Genomic DNA, 19,413 nt, shown 5'->3' with positions numbered 1-19,413 from the left:
AAAAAATAAATAAATGAGGATTTGGGAGTAATCTAAATTTTCAGCTGTCAGTTTTTTCTGACACTGTTAGGAGCACTTATCTGCGGTTCTCTATGGGGGATTTTTAGGAAGGCAGAACTCAGGGTTTGATTTATTAGGCAGCTCTTGTTCCTGGGTAGGGGCTTTTGGGGTTAAGGTATTTGAGAAAATGTACAGGTTTTTAAACTACTACCTCATAATTGCGCCATTATAGAAATAGGGAGCTTCAACTTGTTGCGCAGCCTCAGTAGGTGCCTATAGCAGGTGTACTCTCTGTGGCTTCACCTGGGTGCACCAAGATGGCTGACTTTTGCGGGTGTTAGCGGTGACCCGGCAATGGCATCAGGCGGAACCGATGGCGGGGAGCCCCTGGCGGTCGAGAGGGCGGCGGCATAGGTGTTGGCTACGGTGGTGGTGCGGGCGGCGGGACCCGGCGTCTGTGCGGGTGTTGGCGGCGAGCCTGGAACCGAGAGGATCCAGTTCCTGCCAGCCATTCTGCCGAGTTTGGCAGCGGAGCCCATTTCAAAAATGGCGCCTCAGCGCCATTTTTGAAATTCAAAGATGACTGCCGCAAGCCAATCACGGCTCGCAACGTCATCGCCTCGACTTTCTTGTATAACCCAGTGCGAGATGGCGAAATGGCAGTCCAGCGATGGCCACGAAAAAGAGCTTAAAGGCCGCCCCCCACAGGTGAAGGTCAGGCAAAACAAATTATTTTAAAAATATTCGGTGTAGTCGGTTTATTTTAATATTTCTTATACAGGTGTACTACAGGTACCAGTGGGCCCTAAATGCCCCGCTTGCTGGTACCAGAATGTGGGGGAGGCTCGCTGGGACCTTTTCTTTACCCGCAAAAGACAATATTCTTTCTAATGCACCACATTAAACAGTCAACCTGGCACACACCGCCCAGGTGTGCCGGGGATAGCCCCGGGCTATCGGCCTATGCCTAGGGTACCCTGGAGAGGATCACCCCTCTCTTGGTTCCCCAGTGAACCATGGCCTAGGTTGTCTAGCAGTCAGGGTTTGTTTCGGCCGGGAGACCCGGTGAAAGGGCTCCCCTGGCTATGGCATCAGTAGCCCCCCGTTAGAAAAAGTCCGGTGCTGGTTCTGGACAATAAAAAGGGGACCCTATGCATTTTTTCCCCCTGTATTTCCAGAACCAGGACCAGCTCAGAGCACAGTGCTGGTTGTGCTGAAATATGGGGGAACCCCTACGTCGTTTGTCCCGTGGATTTTGGCAACCAGGAATGCTTCTGAATAGCCCAGTGCTGGTTCCCCTGAATACAGGGGACCCCTATATAATTTGTCCCGTGTATTTTCACAACCAGGACCAGCACTGAAGAGCCCAGGGCTGGTTGTGCTTTAGGGGTAGGAGCCACTTTGCACAATCAACCTGACACCCATCGCCCAGGGGGTACTGGGGATAGCTCCTGGCTATCAGCCTAGGCCTGGGGTGCCCTGCAGAGAGGGACCCCTTTTTTGGGGTGGTCCTCTGCTCTACAGGAATCCCCGGCCTGGGCTGAGTTAACGCTTCGGCCGGGGACCTGGTGGAAGGGTTCCCCTGGCTGTGGCATTCTCCCCCTGCTAGAAAGAGCTCGGTGCTAGTTATGGAAAATACAGGGGACCGCTATGCTGTTTGTTACCTGTTTCCAAAACCAGGACCGGCTGGTGCTGATTGTGCTAAATACAAGGGAACCCCCTATGTCTTTTGTCCCCTGTATATTGACAACCAGGATTGGCAGTGAAAAGCTCGGAGCTGGTTGTGCTTTGGGTGGGCCAGTCTTTTTAATTATGGATATTCAATTTTTAACAAAGATGCATAGATGGATCTCACTGATACGTCCATGAATCTGTGTCTTATTGATTTTTATTTTCTCCGATGCATGCCCAGCTCCAGTGAGCCCATTTGTCACCCGCTGATGCCCTTTGCAGGGCCCCATTGCTCCACAACCCTCCTGCTGCTATCCTGCACTCCCGCCCCTGCAGCCATCTCTCCCTGTGCACCCCCAGAACACCCTTCTCTGTGCCAGCCTTCCTCCAGCTGCACTAATGTACCATGTTGTTGCCCTTCTCCCCTGCAGGTGGCCCGGTTTGCTCCTACAACCCCTGATGGTTAATAATAAATGTAAAAAAAGCAATGAAATTCCATAGACAAACACCTTACGGTACCTTCCTGCCCTGTGTAGTGCTAGGAGGGGTTTGGGGTGTAATCAGCCTGGACACTTGGTTGTAGACTTATCAGTTACTCAGAGGCTGCTTCAGCAACAATGCTTAGTTCAAGTGTTATTAGAATTATTAAATGGAATATGGAGATATAGTTATATAGTGATATAGATATTCAGGAGATAAACAGAAGGATAACAATACTTGCTGGCAATAAACCCTATCTCTTACCTTCGCTAGTTGGTATATCCGCGGCCTTCCTGCTGGCAGTCGCTGTATCACTGCTCCGCTCACTGTGGCCGGACCTCACCTAGGGATTGTGATGCTGTTATTACAGCTTCCGCTCTGCGTGCCTCACATGAAGCCCCCGGGCTCTGCGTGCCTCACATGAAGCCCCCGGGCTCTGCGTGCCTCACATGAAGCCCCCGGGCTCTGCGTGCCTCACATGAAGCCCCCGGGCTCTGCGTGCCTCACATGAAGCCCCCGGGCTCTGCGTGCCTCACATGAAGCCCCCGGGCTCTGCGTGCCTCACATGAAGCCCCCGGGCTCTGCGTGCCTCACATGAAGCCCCCGGGCTCTGCGTGCCTCACATGAAGCCCCCGGGCTCTGCGTGCCTCACATGAAGCCCCCGGGCTCTGCGTGCCTCACATGAAGCCCCCGGGCTCTGCGTGCCTCACATGAAGCCCCCGGGCTCTATGTACATGTTTCCAGATGGATGTGAAGTTGTTTGGAGTGAGCTCGGCATAATCTATAAAGTTGTTTAGAGCAGTAATATGCCGGGCAAGTGCCTCAGGATCTGCAGATGTGGTCAGAGCTTTTTGCTACTTGGCATAGCATTGCCCTCAGAAGGTGTTTATCAGCCAGGGTTCGATAAATGGCCTGTATGTATCAGTGTCACTGCCCTCTTCCAGGACGATGGCCTTGCAGCCCAGATGAGGAAAGCACTGGATGAGGCAGACCACGGCGGCCGATACCACGTCTGAGTTAGTGCTGTGCAGATGTACCATTAATGAGAGGCAATGCTCCGTCACTAGTCTGGTGATGGGAGTAAATGGAAACACTCTGCAACGCTGAACCAGCTCCCGAAACAGCTTAGTTGCGTCATGCATGGCGTTGGAGGACTTGGTTTGCATTACTTAGATGTCTTGCAGTGAAGCTGAGGATTTTATTATACTTGTACCAGGTTTTCTCTTCATGCCTTTGAACGATGGTCACTAAAACTCTCAGGATGACGGGAAGCAAGGCCGGATCTTCTTTCTTCATCTCCCGCAGAAGTGCCTTTATAAATGCGTTGCTGAATTTCAGAGCCGCGTTTGGTAAGGCTCTTGCGAAACCTTCAATGCACTCTGTAACCTTGAGGCGAGTATCGATATCAAGGTCATCCATTATGTGTAATATGTTGTTAACAAGCACATTAGGTAGGTCTCCAGAGACACAATCAGGATACGCCGTAAGAGCCGCACAAATTGTCACACTGGTAACTTTGTTTTGTAAATCCCGTGCGTTACATAGCGGCCTAAGAAGACTCAGTATTTTCCTCCAGGCTCCGGTCTGGACAATACTTTCTACAAAGTTATCAGCACATTCATATTCATTATACAACGTGTCAGCTGGAACGGTCTTATATATATCGCACCAGGGCCAAATGTAATTAGTTGTTTTGGTGTTACCTTGGGTTCCTGATCTGCGCTGTTCACATTACTTCTACGGGGTATAAAGCTGCTGCTCTGGCCAGTCAGTAAGGAAATCACTTGGTGTATGGTGGTAATGATGATCCGTTTATCCTCAGTACTGGTGCCGCTGTGTATTTCCCAGCTGGTGAGTATAGCGCAGGCCTTTGTAAATAACAGCTTAATACTGGCCTCTTGAATAGCAGGACTGCCATAGGCCACAGCAGCGTTATTGATGAACATAGAAAGCACTGACAGGGCGCGGGGATGGGTTACAGTCTCCATAAGTGGACATATCAGAGATAACAAATATACCTTCTGAGTGAAGGGCACGATGGTATGAGACATTCTAAGAAGAGGGAAAACTGCTGATATCAGGGAGGGAGGTGTATAAAGGGGTAAGTGTGACAGTTTTATCTGGTCCTTACCAGAAGATGTTCTTCAGACCTTATTGGATATATCAATCAGATCCTTTTGGACGATGTCAATCAGGTCCTTATCGGAAGATGTTAATACAAGGTCCTTATCAATAGTCGTTTTCCAAAGTCGCCTAACTAAAATAATCAGGAATTACTCAGTGAGTAGCAATGTCACCACAAAGTGGCTGTCAGTAGCTGGGCATCCTTTATATAGGGCTGTCAGTAGCTGGGCATCCTTTATATAGGGCTGTCAGTAGCTGGGCATCCTTTATATAGGGCTGTCAGTAGCTGGGCATCCTTTATATAGGGCTGTGTTGGGGATTGTGACATTACAGTGCATGTAGTGCTGGATTAATAACAGGGCAGTCACCCAGGGGCCCCAGGGTCACATGGGGGAACTGTGACATAATGTGTACTGGGGGCACTACAGTGTGTTCAACCAGGGCTGTCTTTAACAGTAGTGTGGGTCCTGGGCAAAGCAATTCACTGGGGCCCCTACCCAGCCATTCACAGGGAAAAAATGTAAATGGTCAATAACATTAGACCCTCCTGCATGCCCATCAGACCTCCCACACATGCAGAGAGACTGTCTGACTGGTCTGAAGCCGGCGGATAAAGTGAAACTGGGACAGAGGCCCTGATTCAGAGCCGCACAGCTAATGCGAGCAGCCGGGATGATGGTCGCGATGGTCAAGACCATCGGGCTGGTAGGGTCTCGTGGCCGCAAGCCCCAGAGAGGTTTCGGCTCTAACAGAGCCGAAAGCTCTCCCACTGACATCACTCGTGATGTCAGTGGGGCCGCCCCCAGACTGGGCAGACACCCCCCCCGGCCCGCCCACCAAAGGGGGCGTGCTGTCACTCAACATCGACAGTCGCCCCCTTTGGTGCGAGACCCGGAACGACGGATTGCCCATCGCTATCTGAGTCTCGCGCATGCACTCTGGGCCACCATCAACCCGGTTGCGAGCGTTCAGCCCCAGAATACAGTTCACCAGCGTCTGACTTATATAAATATCACAAATTTACCAACTGGCCGCGGCTGCAGGGGGGCGGGCGGGTTGATGGGCCCCTACAAGCTTCGGGCCCTTGGGCAACTGCCTAACAAGCCCAATGGAAGAGACTGCCCTGATCACATGGGGGATCTGTGGCATAATGTGTACTGGGGGCACTACAGTGTGTTCAACAGATTTGTGGTGCTGGCACTGATAGTATTGATACATTATAGTTTACAATAACATTGCAGGAAGTGATTTTGACAATTGTATTGCGAGGGCCTCTCCCCCAAATTAGCTACTCTGGGCCCCCACAAATCGTAATCCCCCCTGAATACATGCAGACAGCAGCTAGAGACGGCTTAGACCAGCTTTGTGCCGTACCTGCCCCATTTATACAGCATCAGTACCTGTCTGTGTGACCCCATCAGTAGCTTCACAGATAGGACATCCACCAAGGATAAAGCTGCTGGCCTGTAATAACTACACACTGTCACCTCCATCTGATACATCTGTCATTGTTATACATAAGTGGCAATAATACTAATTCCCTTCTTTATGTATCAGGTGTTCCCCAAACCTCTTAGACTGTAAGCTCTGTGGGCCAGGGCAGCTTTACCTTCTGTTTCATGTCACTGTTTGTCATTTGTTTATGTCATGATCCCATAAGTGTACAGCGCTGTGTAGGAGGTCAGCACATTTATATATAAGAGATAATATAATCTTATTTATCTGATGAATGGATGTATAAAGGTAGGGACTCTAACGTGGTATAAGGGACTCTGTAGCTGCAGGACAGAGATAGTGCCGGCGTGTTCAGCATAGAAGCGCGTTCCGGTGTGTCCCCAGGGATTCCTCTGCGGCGTTTCGGGTCTGCATAGAGGCTGAATGGGAATCCTCGCCAGTACGTAACATGGAGAAGGCCCCTGAGGTACTGAGTGATGGGCGCATTTCACAGGACCAGTGTGGCAACAATAGGTTCCTCGCGCTGGATTCCTTGGCTGGAGCATGGTGACACCTCTGGGTGATTCCCTAATTTGCCACGTGGGACGCTGCGTAGGAAGCCATGTTTGTGCGGATTGCCTGCTGCTACATTATACAGCTGTACATTCCTGTCCTGTAACCTTCTGAGCGCCTCTGTGAATACCTTTTTTTAATGTATTTTTAAGGGGCTCACCTGTGTTCTGCTTATGTGACATCTGTGTGAGGCCTGATCATACATGTGTAGCTGTCTTTATCATGTCTACCCATATGTACATGAATGTAATCCGTAACAGCTTCTATGTTATATGTAAATAAATCTATATAATGACTACAGAGATGAGCTGCTCTCAGTCCTTGGGATGGGACAGATACTAACAAAGGCTTCTGTTACCGATTAGCGGCTCAATCGTTTCCCGGCTTTATATATACATCGGGTTATTTCAGGTGATTTATATAGGGGATGCCAGACCCTTTTATAACTACACCCTGCTCCCCCATATTGTCAGAGCTCCGGCCCATTGCCGGAGCGTCAGTGCGCTGTTTGCGCGTCGGTCAGGAGGATCCGCGCCATCCCTCTCCCCGTGTCCGGCTTTACGCGCTCATAGCGTTAGGGATGATGACCTCTTTGTCATATCCCAAGAATTCGGCTGAATCCAGATCTGACTAAACACTGTTGGGATTTGGAACATCTTTATTTTTAGAGAAGATATAAAACTCTTTTTCTCTTCCCTCACAGTATTGGGAGATCCCTCTCCCTACAGCTCCATGGATACTACAGTATTTCTATTTAAACTACCAGATTACTGTTGTGTGTGTCTCCTGTGTATCATTTGGACACGGATGCTACCAGAAAGCACCAGCTGGCGTTAAGCTAAAGTACATCGAGCCAATGATCTAATGATTCATCATTATAGTGCGGCCACTATCTCTGTATAAGTACTACATGTAATCTGTATGAGAGCTTGTTGGTAGTGCTGTGATGATAATATGGTGCCTTTTCCAGTATGAATAATGCTCCCCCCCCCCCCCCCTCATCAGACCCTCTACCTATCTACTAACCTTCAAACGGGCTCTCAAGACCCAATTCTCCATCATAGCCTTCCAGGTGTCATCCTAACCCACTGCTTCATTCTCCTCCATCTGTGTCACCGCGTCTGTCTGCCCCGCCCCTTTAGCACGTAAGCTCTCACGAGCAGGACCCTCGTCCCTCGTGCTTCTCCTTCCCCCTCCTTACACTATCATATACTCTCCCCAGAACAGCGTCTGACACTTGCAGGACGCGATGTTATAGGCATGAAAATGCCGCAGAAATTCCCACATTGCCATTTTCTGAGTTTTGTCCACATGCCCTATAGATGGCAGCCGATGGGCTTCTATTCGCATTTCTTCTAAGTGGGATCCGATGGGCGTACCGCCCCCAAACCAAAATAGCCTGTGGAGAACACGGACTGGTTGGCTGACACCTGGCGGCTTATTTCAGTGTTCTGCAGCAATGTTTATACACCATATCCTTGTTCTGCATTTTGTACTGTTAGTAACTGTGTTTCTTGTGTGCTTATTTGTTTTATGCACTGTGTAAGGCGCTGCGGAACCCTTGTGGCGCCATATAAATAAAGGCTAATAATATTATCGTTATTATATGATGTAAGTGTCCCTCGGAAGCCTATGGAGAATAAGAACATTACATCCATCACATATAGTCTAGGAAAGCAGCCATCTTGTGGCCTGCATCTGCGACTTCACCAGGTGCCAGTCCCACATGCATAGCTGGTCAGTTCCGTGGCCTCTCTGGTTCCTGTCAGCCACAAAATGGCTGCCCTAACTGTGAGCTCATCCAAAGCTCTGTTTTGGTGTTACCTTTATTTAAGTACACGCATGGATTTTTAGGTAAAGTCTGTTAATAACTAAATTATCGATGTCACTGAAATATTAGATGTATTTGTTGTATTGCTAGGGTGATTTTTTTTTACATACCATTAAAGCAGAAAGTTAATATTGTCAACTGCTACACTTACAGCATTAACCTTTAAACCGCAATTAGTGCATGGTAAATCGAATGTGGGATCTATTGTGGCGACAACTGGGAAAAAGGCCCTAAATGACTGTTTGTGTGAGCACCAATATGGCCGTGTTGCTCTGGGACCCTAATGATACATATAAGGCCGTTAATGGTAAATGTCGTTGGAGGATGGTCGGTTCTGTTCTTTTCCGATAACGCTCCTAGGCCCTACTGCAGGCCTGGCCAACCTGTGACTCTCCAGCTACTGTGAAACTACAAGTCCCAGCATGCCCTGCCACAGTTTTGCTATTAGGGAATGCTAAAACTGTGGCAGGGCATTCTGGGTCTTGTAGTTTCACAAGAGCTTGAGAGCCTCAGATTGACTAGGTCCGCCCTATTGGATGTAGAACTGAATTGGGTAGCCTGCACTAGCGCTGAAGGTATGTATCGCGTACAATTTGAGCACCCACCTGTATGGCAGGTGATAGTCTATCGGGGGAGGGGGGGTTTATCATTGCAGTGTGCACCTAACCTTCGGCTGCTGCGTTGTCATTGTCCTTTTGTTGTTGCAAATGTCTGAGCTGATCGCCTTTTCCTCCACAGGGTGGGTATAATGGCGTGTAGCGTAGGTCCTGCCACGAGACGCTCTGTGACGCTCAGTCAGACAGTCTAGGCTGACATCACACATCCATTTCGCATAAAACTCTGATTTTTCCAGACATTTACAACCTAAGAAAAAGTTTCTTTTTATCCTGGTCCTGGGCAGCACCCGTCTGGGAAAGACTCAGAAAGCCGTGTAATTATACAGAGAGACAAAACGCGTTTGTGACGCAGGCTGCGTGGGAGAACTTCACGGCTCCGGAGCCAGGAGTACAGGCGTGATACATGAAGCATTAGCTCAGAAGGAGATTTGACTTGGCTGAAAATATCATGTAAATCCAATAAAGAAAGTTTATAACTCTCAAGTGTAGGGATGTGACAGCTTTGTAACCAGCGGGCTTAGCTGCCGAATGTCTTTGGCTCCAGCAGTGTTCTTCATAAATAATCCCTAATATGGAGAATTAGGGGCCCGGTGGTATTTTATGTATATAACATGGCGCTACGTGTGTTTGTGTAAGAAGTTCTATTGGAGAGTTGTCAATGTTTATTTTCTCTCCTGATCCTAGAGAGCAGAAATTTTACTGGCACCTGAAGCTTCTATTCCCTCAGTGTCAGGCGGAATACACACAGAGAAGGTATGCTCTATCCCAAGTCACCCTCTTATATTATATTCTATTCTATATTCCCTCAGTGTCAGGCGGAATACACACAGAGAAGGTATGCTCTATCCCAAGTCACCCTCTTATATTATATATTCCCTCAGTGTCAGGCAGAATACACACAGAGAAGGTATGCTCTATCCCAAGTCACCCTCTTATATTATATTATATATTCCCTCAGTGTCAGGCGGAATACACACAGAGAAGGTATTACTCTATCCCAAGTCACCCTCTTATATTATATTATATATTCCCTCAGTGTCAGGCGGAATACCCACAGAGAAGGTATGCTCTATCCCAAGTCACCCACTTATATTATATTATATATTCCCTCAGTGTCAGGTGGAATACACACAGAGAAGGTATGCTCTATCCCAAGTCACCCTCTTATATTATATTCTATTCTATATTCCCTCAGTGTCAGGCGGAATACACACAGAGAAGGTATGCTCTATCCCAAGTCACCCTCTTATATTATATATTCCCTCAGTGTCAGGCAGAATACACACAGAGAAGGTATGCTCTATCCCAAGTCACCCTCTTATATGTTATATTATATATTCCCTCAGTGTCAGGCGGAATACACACAGAGAAGGTATGCTCTATCCCAAGTCACCCTCTTATATTATATTATATATTCCCTCAGTGTCAGGCGGAATACACACAGAGAAGGTATGCTCTATCCCAAGTCACCCTCTTATATTATATTCTATATTCCCTCAGTGTCAGGCGGAATACCCACAGAGAAGGTATGCTCTATCCCAAGTCACCCTCTTATATTATATTATATATTCCCTCAGTGTCAGGCGGATTACACACAGAGAAGGTATGCTCTATCCCAAGTCACCCTCTTATATTATATTATATTCTATATTCCCTCAGTGTCAGGCGGAATACACACAGAGAAGGTATGCTCTATCCCAAGTCACCCTCTTATATTATATTCTATTCTATATTCCCTCAGTGTCAGGCGGAATACACACAGAGAAGGTATGCTCTATCCCAAGTCACCCTCTTATATTATATTCTATATTCCCTCAGTGTCAGGCGGAATACCCACAGAGAAGGTATGCTCTATCCCAAGTCACCCTCTTATATTATATTATATATTCCCTCAGTGTCAGGCGGAATACACACAGAGAAGGTATGCTCTATCCCAAGTCACCCTCTTATATTATATTATATATTCCCTCAGTGTCAGGCGGAATACACACAGAGAAGGTATGCTCTATCCCAAGTCACCCTCTTATATTATATATTATATTATATTATATTATATATTCCCTCAGTGTCAGGCGGATTACACACAGAGAAGGTATGCTCTATCCCAAGTCACCCTCTTATATTATATTATATATTCCCTCAGTGTCAGGCGGAATACACACAGAGAAGGTATGCTCTATCCCAAGTCACCCTCTTATATATTATATTATATATTCCCTCAGTGTCAGGCGGAATACACACAGAGAAGGTATGCTCTATCCCAAGTCATCCTCTTATATTATATATTCCCTCAGTGTCAGGCGGAATACACACAGAGAAGGTATGCTCTATCCCAAGTCACCCTCTTATATTATATTATATATTCCCTCAGTGTCAGGCGGAATACACACAGAGAAGGTATGCTCTATCCCAAGTCACCCTCTTATATTATATTATATATTCCCTCAATGTCAGGCGGAATACACACAGAGAAGGTATGCTCTATCCCAAGTCACCCTCTTATATGTTATATTATATATTCCCTCAGTCTCAGGCGGATTACACACAGAGAAGGTATGCTCTATCCCAAGTCACCCTCTTATATTATATTATATATTCCCTCAGTGTTAGGCGGAATACACTCAGAGAAGGTATGCTCTATCCCAAGTCACCCTCTTATATTATATTATATATTCCCTCAGTGTCAGGCGGATTACACACAGAGAAGGTATGCTCTATCCCAAGTCACCCTCTTATATTATATTATATATTCCCTCAGTGTTAGGCGGAATACACTCAGAGAAGGTATGCTCTATCCCAAGTCACCCTCTTATATTATATTATATATTCCCTCAGTGTCAGGCGGAATACACACAGAGAAGGTATGCTCTATCCCAAGTCACCCTCTTATATTATATTATATATTCCCTCAGTGTCAGGCGGAATACACACAGAGAAGGTATGCTCTATCCCAAGTCACCCTCTTATATTATATTATATATTCCCTCAGTGTCAGGCGGATTACACACAGAGAAGGTATGCTCTATCCCAAGTCACCCTCTTATATTATATTATATATTCCCTCAGAGTCAGGCGGAATACACACAGAGAAGGTATGCTCTATCCCAAGTCACCCTCTTATATGTTATATTCCCTCAGTGTCAGGCGGAATACACACAGAGAAGGTATGCTCTATCCCAAGTCACCCTCTTATATTATATTATATATTCCCTCAGAGTCAGGCGGAATACACACAGAGAAGGTATGCTCTATCCCAAGTCACCCTCTTATATTATATATATTCCCTCAGTGTCAGGCGGAATACACACAGAGAAGGTATGCTCTATCCCAAGTCACCCTCTTATATTATATATTCCCTCAGTCTCAGGCGGATTACACACAGAGAAGGTATGCTCTATCCCAAGTCACCCTCTTATATTATATTATATATTCCCTCAGTGTCAGGCGGATTACACACAGAGAAGGTATGCTCTATCCCAAGTCACCCTCTTATATTATATTATATATTCCCTCAGTGTCAGGCGGATTACACACAGAGAAGGTATGCTCTATCCCAAGTCACCCTCTTATATTATATTATATTATATATTCCCTCAGTGTCAGGCGGATTACACACAGAGAAGGTATGCTCTATCCCAAGTCACCCTCTTATATTATATTCTATATTCCCTCAGTGTCAGGCGGAATACACACAGAGAAGGTATGCTCTATCCCAAGTCACCCTCTTATATGTTATATTCCCTCAGTGTCAGGCGGAATACACACAGAGAAGGTATGCTCTATCCCTAGTCACCCTCTTATATTATATATTCCCTCAGTGTCAGGCGGAATACACACAGAGAAGGTAAGCTCTATCCCAAGTCACCCTCTTGTATTATATTTTATATATTCCCTCAGTGTCAGGCGGAATACACACAGAGAAGGTATTACTCTATCCCAAGTCACCCTCTTATATTCTATATTCCCTCAGTGTCAGGCGGAATACACACAGAGAAGGTATGCTCTATCCCAAGTCACCCTCTTATATGTTATATTATATATTCCCTCAGTGTCAGGCGGAATACACACAGAGAAGGTATGCTCTATCCCAAGTCACCCTCTTATATTATATTATATATTCCCTCAGTGTCAGGCGGAATACACACAGAGAAGGTATGCTCTATCCCAAGTCACCCTCTTATATTCTATTATATTATATATTCCCTCAGTGTCAGGCGGAATACATACAGAGAAGGTATGCTCTATACCAAGTCACCCTCTTATATGTTATATTATATATTCCCTCAGTGTCAGGCGGATTACACACAGAGAAGGTATGCTCTATCCCAAGTCACCCTCTTATATTATATTATATTATATATTCCCTCAGTGTCAGGCGGATTACACACAGAGAAGGTATGCTCTATCCCAAGTCACCCTCTTATATTATATTCTATATTCCCTCAGTGTCAGGCGGAATACACACAGAGAAGGTATGCTCTATCCCAAGTCACCCTCTTATATGTTATATTCCCTCAGTGTCAGGCGGAATACACACAGAGAAGGTATGCTCTATCCCTAGTCACCCTCTTATATTATATATTCCCTCAGTGTCAGGCGGAATACACACAGAGAAGGTAAGCTCTATCCCAAGTCACCCTCTTGTATTATATTTTATATATTCCCTCAGTGTCAGGCGGAATACACACAGAGAAGGTATTACTCTATCCCAAGTCACCCTCTTATATTCTATATTCCCTCAGTGTCAGGCGGAATACACACAGAGAAGGTATGCTCTATCCCAAGTCACCCTCTTATATGTTATATTATATATTCCCTCAGTGTCAGGCGGAATACACACAGAGAAGGTATGCTCTATCCCAAGTCACCCTCTTATATTATATTATATATTCCCTCAGTGTCAGGCGGAATACACACAGAGAAGGTATGCTCTATCCCAAGTCACCCTCTTATATTCTATTATATTATATATTCCCTCAGTGTCAGGCGGAATACATACAGAGAAGGTATGCTCTATACCAAGTCACCCTCTTATATGTTATATTATATATTCCCTCAGTGTCAGGCGGAATACACACAGAGAAGGTATGCTCTATCCCAAGTCACCCTCTTATATTATTGTATATTATATATTCCCTCAGTGTCAGGCGGAATACACACAGAGAAGGTATGCTCTATCCCAAGTCACCCTCTTATATGTTATATTATATATTCCCTCAGTGTCAGGCGGAATACATACAGAGAAGGTATGCTCTATCCCAAGTCACCCTCTTATATGTTATATTATATATTCCCTCAGTGTCAGGCGGAATACACACAGAGAAGGTATGCTCTATCCCAAGTCACCCTCTTATATTATATTCTATTCTATATTCCCTCAGTGTCAGGCGGAATACACACAGAGAAGGTATGCTCTATCAGTGTGTTAATTACTTCCCTGCTCTGCCAATGCAGCACTGTAGTAGTCTCTGCCCACCAGCACCTGTATACAGCACATTTATATATCTTAGGAGGCCTCATCCAAACACACAAGATGCTGTTTTCACTCAAGAAGTTTTGACTTATTACTGAAAATGTAATTCATGGAACTGTTTCAAGTAATTAATGGGCTATAATAGGCATAAATAATAATAAACCTGGTGTGACCGATGCTCTATTTAAAATCCAACACATATAGTTTGACAGATTGTAGATTACATAGACATTTAAAGTGTGTGTGTGTGTATGTATATGTATGTATATATATGTATATATATATATATATATATATATATTATAATATAAATATATTATTTATTTATTTATTTTTCCCTCTATCGGTTGAGCTTGGGCCATGGGTATTTTGGAATATGTGCATGCCATAATGAACTACCTTGAGAATGGGACACAAATCTATATATAGAAAACAGATTATAGATCACAAATGTTTCCTGAGTTTTTCTTAATTTTGTGAAACCAGGTATACAAACCTAAAAACCAAAGACATATAGGGTGGGGGTAGAGGGGGGTTATACAATATTTTCAATAGTTTGTGTACATAAATACATTTCATGTATGTTGCATATACACCTTATACACACAGCCTACAGGTAATGGTAATTTTATATATGTGTTTGTGTGTCTAGTATATCACGGGCATATTATCATTTACTCACGAGTGTTTGCATTTGCTTGGAAGGGTCCCGGATGATAGGACACTTGGCGAGATCCTGAAAACATACATCCACCCGACTGAGTCTGATCCGACCGTCCGGCAGAGGTACCCGGTGCACGTTTTATCTGGTGCTTGCCAGGTCTAGTATGGCAGGAGTGCATGATATAATCCCCATATGGTGGTAGTGTGTTTTTCTCATGGAGGACTTTCTCACTGAGTCACGTGACACTAACAGGCACCGACTATATTTCTGTGCATACCGGTGACCAGAAGTGAGTGCAAAAAGTGCTTCATCCATACCAGGAGGTGTAATACACCAGCCCTCTCCCCGCTTATGGGGGCTCTTATGTTTCAGATATGACTTGTAATCGTCATTCCACTCAGACATGTTTATGGGACTCTCCGTACATCATTGGCCATGATGCTCGCTGACCAGCTGGACCCCACATATGTGTAACCGCCTGTGCATTGCTATAATGCTTGGCTGTTTGCGTCCTTGTGTAGAACATACTGCAGTGTTACATGTGTGAGAGAAAGTGATTGTCCTTAGTAATCTGCTACTACCATGTCTGATCACGTTCGCTGCAGAACCCACCACAATCGCCCCATGGGTTCAGTGTCTTGTACATCTAGCTCCTGTGACCGTCCTAAAAGTGACATCAGTATGAGCACTTATTCTGTGTTCATGAAGTTGGGTGACCGTGATTACTGACCTAAGAACCTTTTACATCATTGTATAGTAAAAAATGTGCCCTCTGCTTGATATAGGCAACATAAAAGCAGCGAGCCCTATTTGCAAATGTGGTGGTCCGTCTTCAGGGTCGTCACCCCTAGTGCCCTGTCCTGTTGTTAGATAGGCCACGGCGTGGCTGGTACAGTGGTCACAGAATGGATATGCTGAAATCCCTCTCTTTTTAGGCTGAGCGAGTACGTGAGAGCCCCATCTGATGTGAAGGTGTTTATGGTGGCAGCTGGTCAGGACAGGTAAGCTGATGAAAGTAAACTATTTCGTCCCTCAGCCATGTGCAGTAATACATACAGTGGTGCTGAAATGATCTTGTCATGATAGAGATGGAGAAAAAGTTTGATTCCTGAACTCTGTCGCTTACCTGAGTGCCAACTGTGCCTTGCCCTCTCGGTCTTTCCCATACTTAGGGCAAGGCAAGGCTGGATCCCAAGTATTGGAAAGACAGAGGGGGCAAAGCAAGGTTGGCTCCTAGATATGATAGGGCAAGGCAAGGCTGGCTCCCATCATATCTAGGAGCCAACCTTGCTTTGCCCCCTCTGTCTTTCCAATACTTGGGATCCAGCCTTGCCTTGCCCTCTCATACCTAGGAGCCAACCTTGCCTTTCCCTCTTGGACTTTCCCATACTTGGGATCCAGCCTTGCCTTGCCCTCTCATACCTAGGAGCCAACCTTGCCTTTCCCTCTTGGACTTTCCCATACTTGGGAGCCAGCCTTGCCTTGCCCTCTCATACCTATGAGCCAACCTTGCCCTGCCCTCTCATTCTCACCCATACCTAGAAGCCAGCCTTGTCCTCTCATATTTCCCCATACTGGAGTGCCAGCGTTGCCTTGCCCTCTGTCCTTCCCATACTTGGGAGCCAGCCTTGCCCTCTCATTCTCACCCATACCTGGGAGCCAACCTTGCCCTGCCCTTCTCGTTCTCTCACATACCTAGCAGCCAACCTTTCCTTTGCCCTATCGTTCACCCCATAGCAGCTTAGCTGATAGCTATGTACATGTTATAGGTTATGATGCTCATTTCTCCCGCTATATCTCACCCCTATTCTGTGTGACCGAGTACCGCTCTCTGCACAATAGACAGACAGTCATCTTCTCTGTGACGGCACATTTATTCGTGATGTTTGTCTATAGGAGCTGTGAACTGGACTCCAGTAAAAGCCTTAGGGAAAATTTCAGGAACAAGACGATAATAGAGTACCCAACTCTGCGTGTGACAGTACAGGGTGTTACGAAGGACGCTGTGACTGCTGAATAAGGTGGGTAGATGTGACTTTCACTACGAGTGTATGTTACACACTTATATGTTCTCTGATAATCCTCTGAAGGCTTCACCTACAACGCTGCCATGGGTCTTCACTTACCTCCTCTCTCTGATCTTGTTGTGACTGGGGAATGGATTATGCCTACTTCATTGCACACTGCGTATGATGAATCGGGGGGATTATGCCCACCTCGTCCCGCACTGCCTATGACTGGGGAATGGGGGGATTATGCCCACTTCATTGCACACTGCGTATGATGAATCGGGGGGATTGTGCCCACCTCGTCCCGCACTGCCTATGACTGGGGAATGGGGGGATTATGCCCACTTCATTGCACACTGCGTATGATGAATCGGGGGGATTGTGCCCACCTCATCCCACACTGCCCAGGACGGGGGAATAGGGGGAATGTGCCCACCTCATCCCACACTGGCTATGACTGGGGAATGGGGGGATTATGCCCACTTCATTGCACACTGCGTATGATGACTGGCAAATGGAGGATTGTGCCCACCTCATCCCACACCGCCCATGACTGGGGGAATAGGAGGATTTTGCCCACCTCATCCCACACTGCCCATGACTGGGGAATAGGGGGATTGTGCCCACCTCATCCCACGCTCTCCATCACTGGGGAATGGGAGGATTATGCCCTCCTCACCCCATGCTGTGTATTACTGGCGGGGGGTCCTGCCTGTCTGCTCTTCACTGCTTTAGACCTGGAAACTATTTACCTGTCATTTCCAGGGCTGTGATAAATGGTGCCTGTGTGCGGGTGTATTATCTCTACCATCCTCTTACTCTGCTATTTCCTAGTTTGATTTAGAAGTGTAGAGCTGATTATTTGCTATGGAGTAGAGCGCAGTTATTATTATAGCACTGTAGGGCTTATTTAATAAAATTGGCAGTTGTAGAGGCTGATTCTGTTATTCGCACGTTATACGCCTTAAGTAATCTCTTATGTTTGCTGATACGTCATAGTACGGGGCACAGAAAGGGGAAACATTTTCTGCACTGTAATTGGGGGAGGGGAGGGTGCGACTGATTAACTTAGTGGATGACTGAGTGGGCCCCATAAACTACATCATGTTAATGCCTTTGTATCCTCTTATTAATCCTGCCCATGTCAGTCACTATTTATCTTTCCTCTTCCTAGAATGTGACCCATCACCATCGATGTTATAAGGACGTGGAGACGGGTGTAAGAGGGCGAGAGCTGGGGGCTGCGCTCACCTGTACAGTAATATGGAGAAAGTGACAATCCTATATCCATGTAGTAGTACCTGCCTTCAGGTATCGGACGTATAATGGTCACCACCACTGACACATTATTGTATTCTTCCGTTTCACCAACTTTGTGTTTTTATTTTTTATTTTATTTTTTGTCTTTAATTTTTTTTATTTTTTTTTAATTAAAAATTTTTTTGTTCCATAAAGAGAAATGTCTGAGCAGCTCTGTTGCATTGTGGTATTTATTTGCTTATGTAACTGTACGCCGAGTCCTGAAATTACCATTGTAACAGCAAATGACGCCTAGAGATGTGGTTTGTACCGTTATTTAGTGATCGGTAATATTATAGTATATTGTCTTACAGGTCCTCTGACCTCAGGAATCCTCGTTCCATGCTCAGTACAGTGTATGAATAGAATAGATGTAATTTTACATTATGTGGCCTATGGGCAGACTTGGGGGCTGTGTCGCGGATTTACGCGTCGCCTGCCATTTTCCGTTCTTCCAGACCCCGCCCCAGCGCCCTGCGCAGAAAGTGGACAGATAAAGTCGTGTTTGGGAGAAGTTTCCGGGGGGTCTGTGCGCACTGGTGATTGTAAACTTATGTGCATGTGAGAAAGCCTCTTACATCCTTCTAATTGTAAGCAAATTAGAGGCCGCCTTAGATGTTTGGGTTTTGCCGTCTTAGTGGGCTCAGCTGGCGCTGAATGACATTAGGGCCTGGATTTACTGCGCCAGGTTCTGGGCCGAGCTGAAACTGCAGCCATAAAGAAGGATTAAAAGTTTGTTTGAAGTTGATTTAACTCATTCCAATAAGTAAATCTATCCGGGAATGTCCTGCACTGGATGGAGAAACGTTGTACTGCACCCTACGAGCTATGAGGCCGGGGTTTTGTCCTCTGGGTTGTTTTAAGAGAATTTCTTTAATTTTCCATAAAAATGTATTTGTGTTTCATGTGCGCATTCCGATCGTCCATGTGCTGCGGATTTAGATGCAGTAAAGCTGTGGCAGGCCGTCAGCACAATGTTTTATTACATGTCTGTGATCTTCTACCGTGTTAGGGATAATTGTGCCCGGCCAGGGAAGCTGGTTCTTCTCATGGTACAACCAGATGGGTTCTCTGCTCACATGTTCTGATCATTGGGATGTTTATGAGATTTCTTATTAATTCATGTAGTTTACAGTATTTATTCCTAATGATCTGGGAATCAGATTTACAGACCATTTTCTTACTGGTAGCAACCGGAAGGACCGTACGCCGTGCGCAGACTTACTCGCCTCTCGCAT

At 45.9% G+C, this 19,413-nt stretch overlaps 1 protein-coding gene across 1 annotated transcript in view; it reads left to right on the top strand.

The window, feature by feature from the left end:
* Positions 1–18,338, top strand: part of ZNHIT6 (zinc finger HIT-type containing 6) — a 61,125-nt gene extending 42,787 nt beyond the window's left edge. Inside the window, exons 6-10 of the mRNA XM_088463701.1 lie at positions 9,415–9,483; positions 14,909–14,989; positions 15,803–15,868; positions 16,764–16,888; positions 18,051–18,338. Of these exons, the coding sequence (XP_088319827.1) occupies positions 9,415–9,483; positions 14,909–14,989; positions 15,803–15,868; positions 16,764–16,887 (340 nt within the window). The 3' untranslated portion in view covers position 16,888; positions 18,051–18,338. The remainder of the gene's footprint in view (positions 1–9,414; positions 9,484–14,908; positions 14,990–15,802; positions 15,869–16,763; positions 16,889–18,050) is intronic.
* The last annotated feature ends 1,075 nt before the right edge of the window (positions 18,339–19,413 follow it).

This window comes from Taudactylus pleione, unplaced genomic scaffold, assembly GCF_031769625.1.
Source record: "Taudactylus pleione unplaced genomic scaffold, aTauple2 ptg001431l, whole genome shotgun sequence".
Classification (NCBI taxonomy): Eukaryota; Metazoa; Chordata; class Amphibia; order Anura; family Myobatrachidae; genus Taudactylus; species Taudactylus pleione.
The sequence above is the reverse complement of the archived record's forward strand: the minus strand, read 5'-3'. Positions and strand labels throughout refer to the sequence as shown.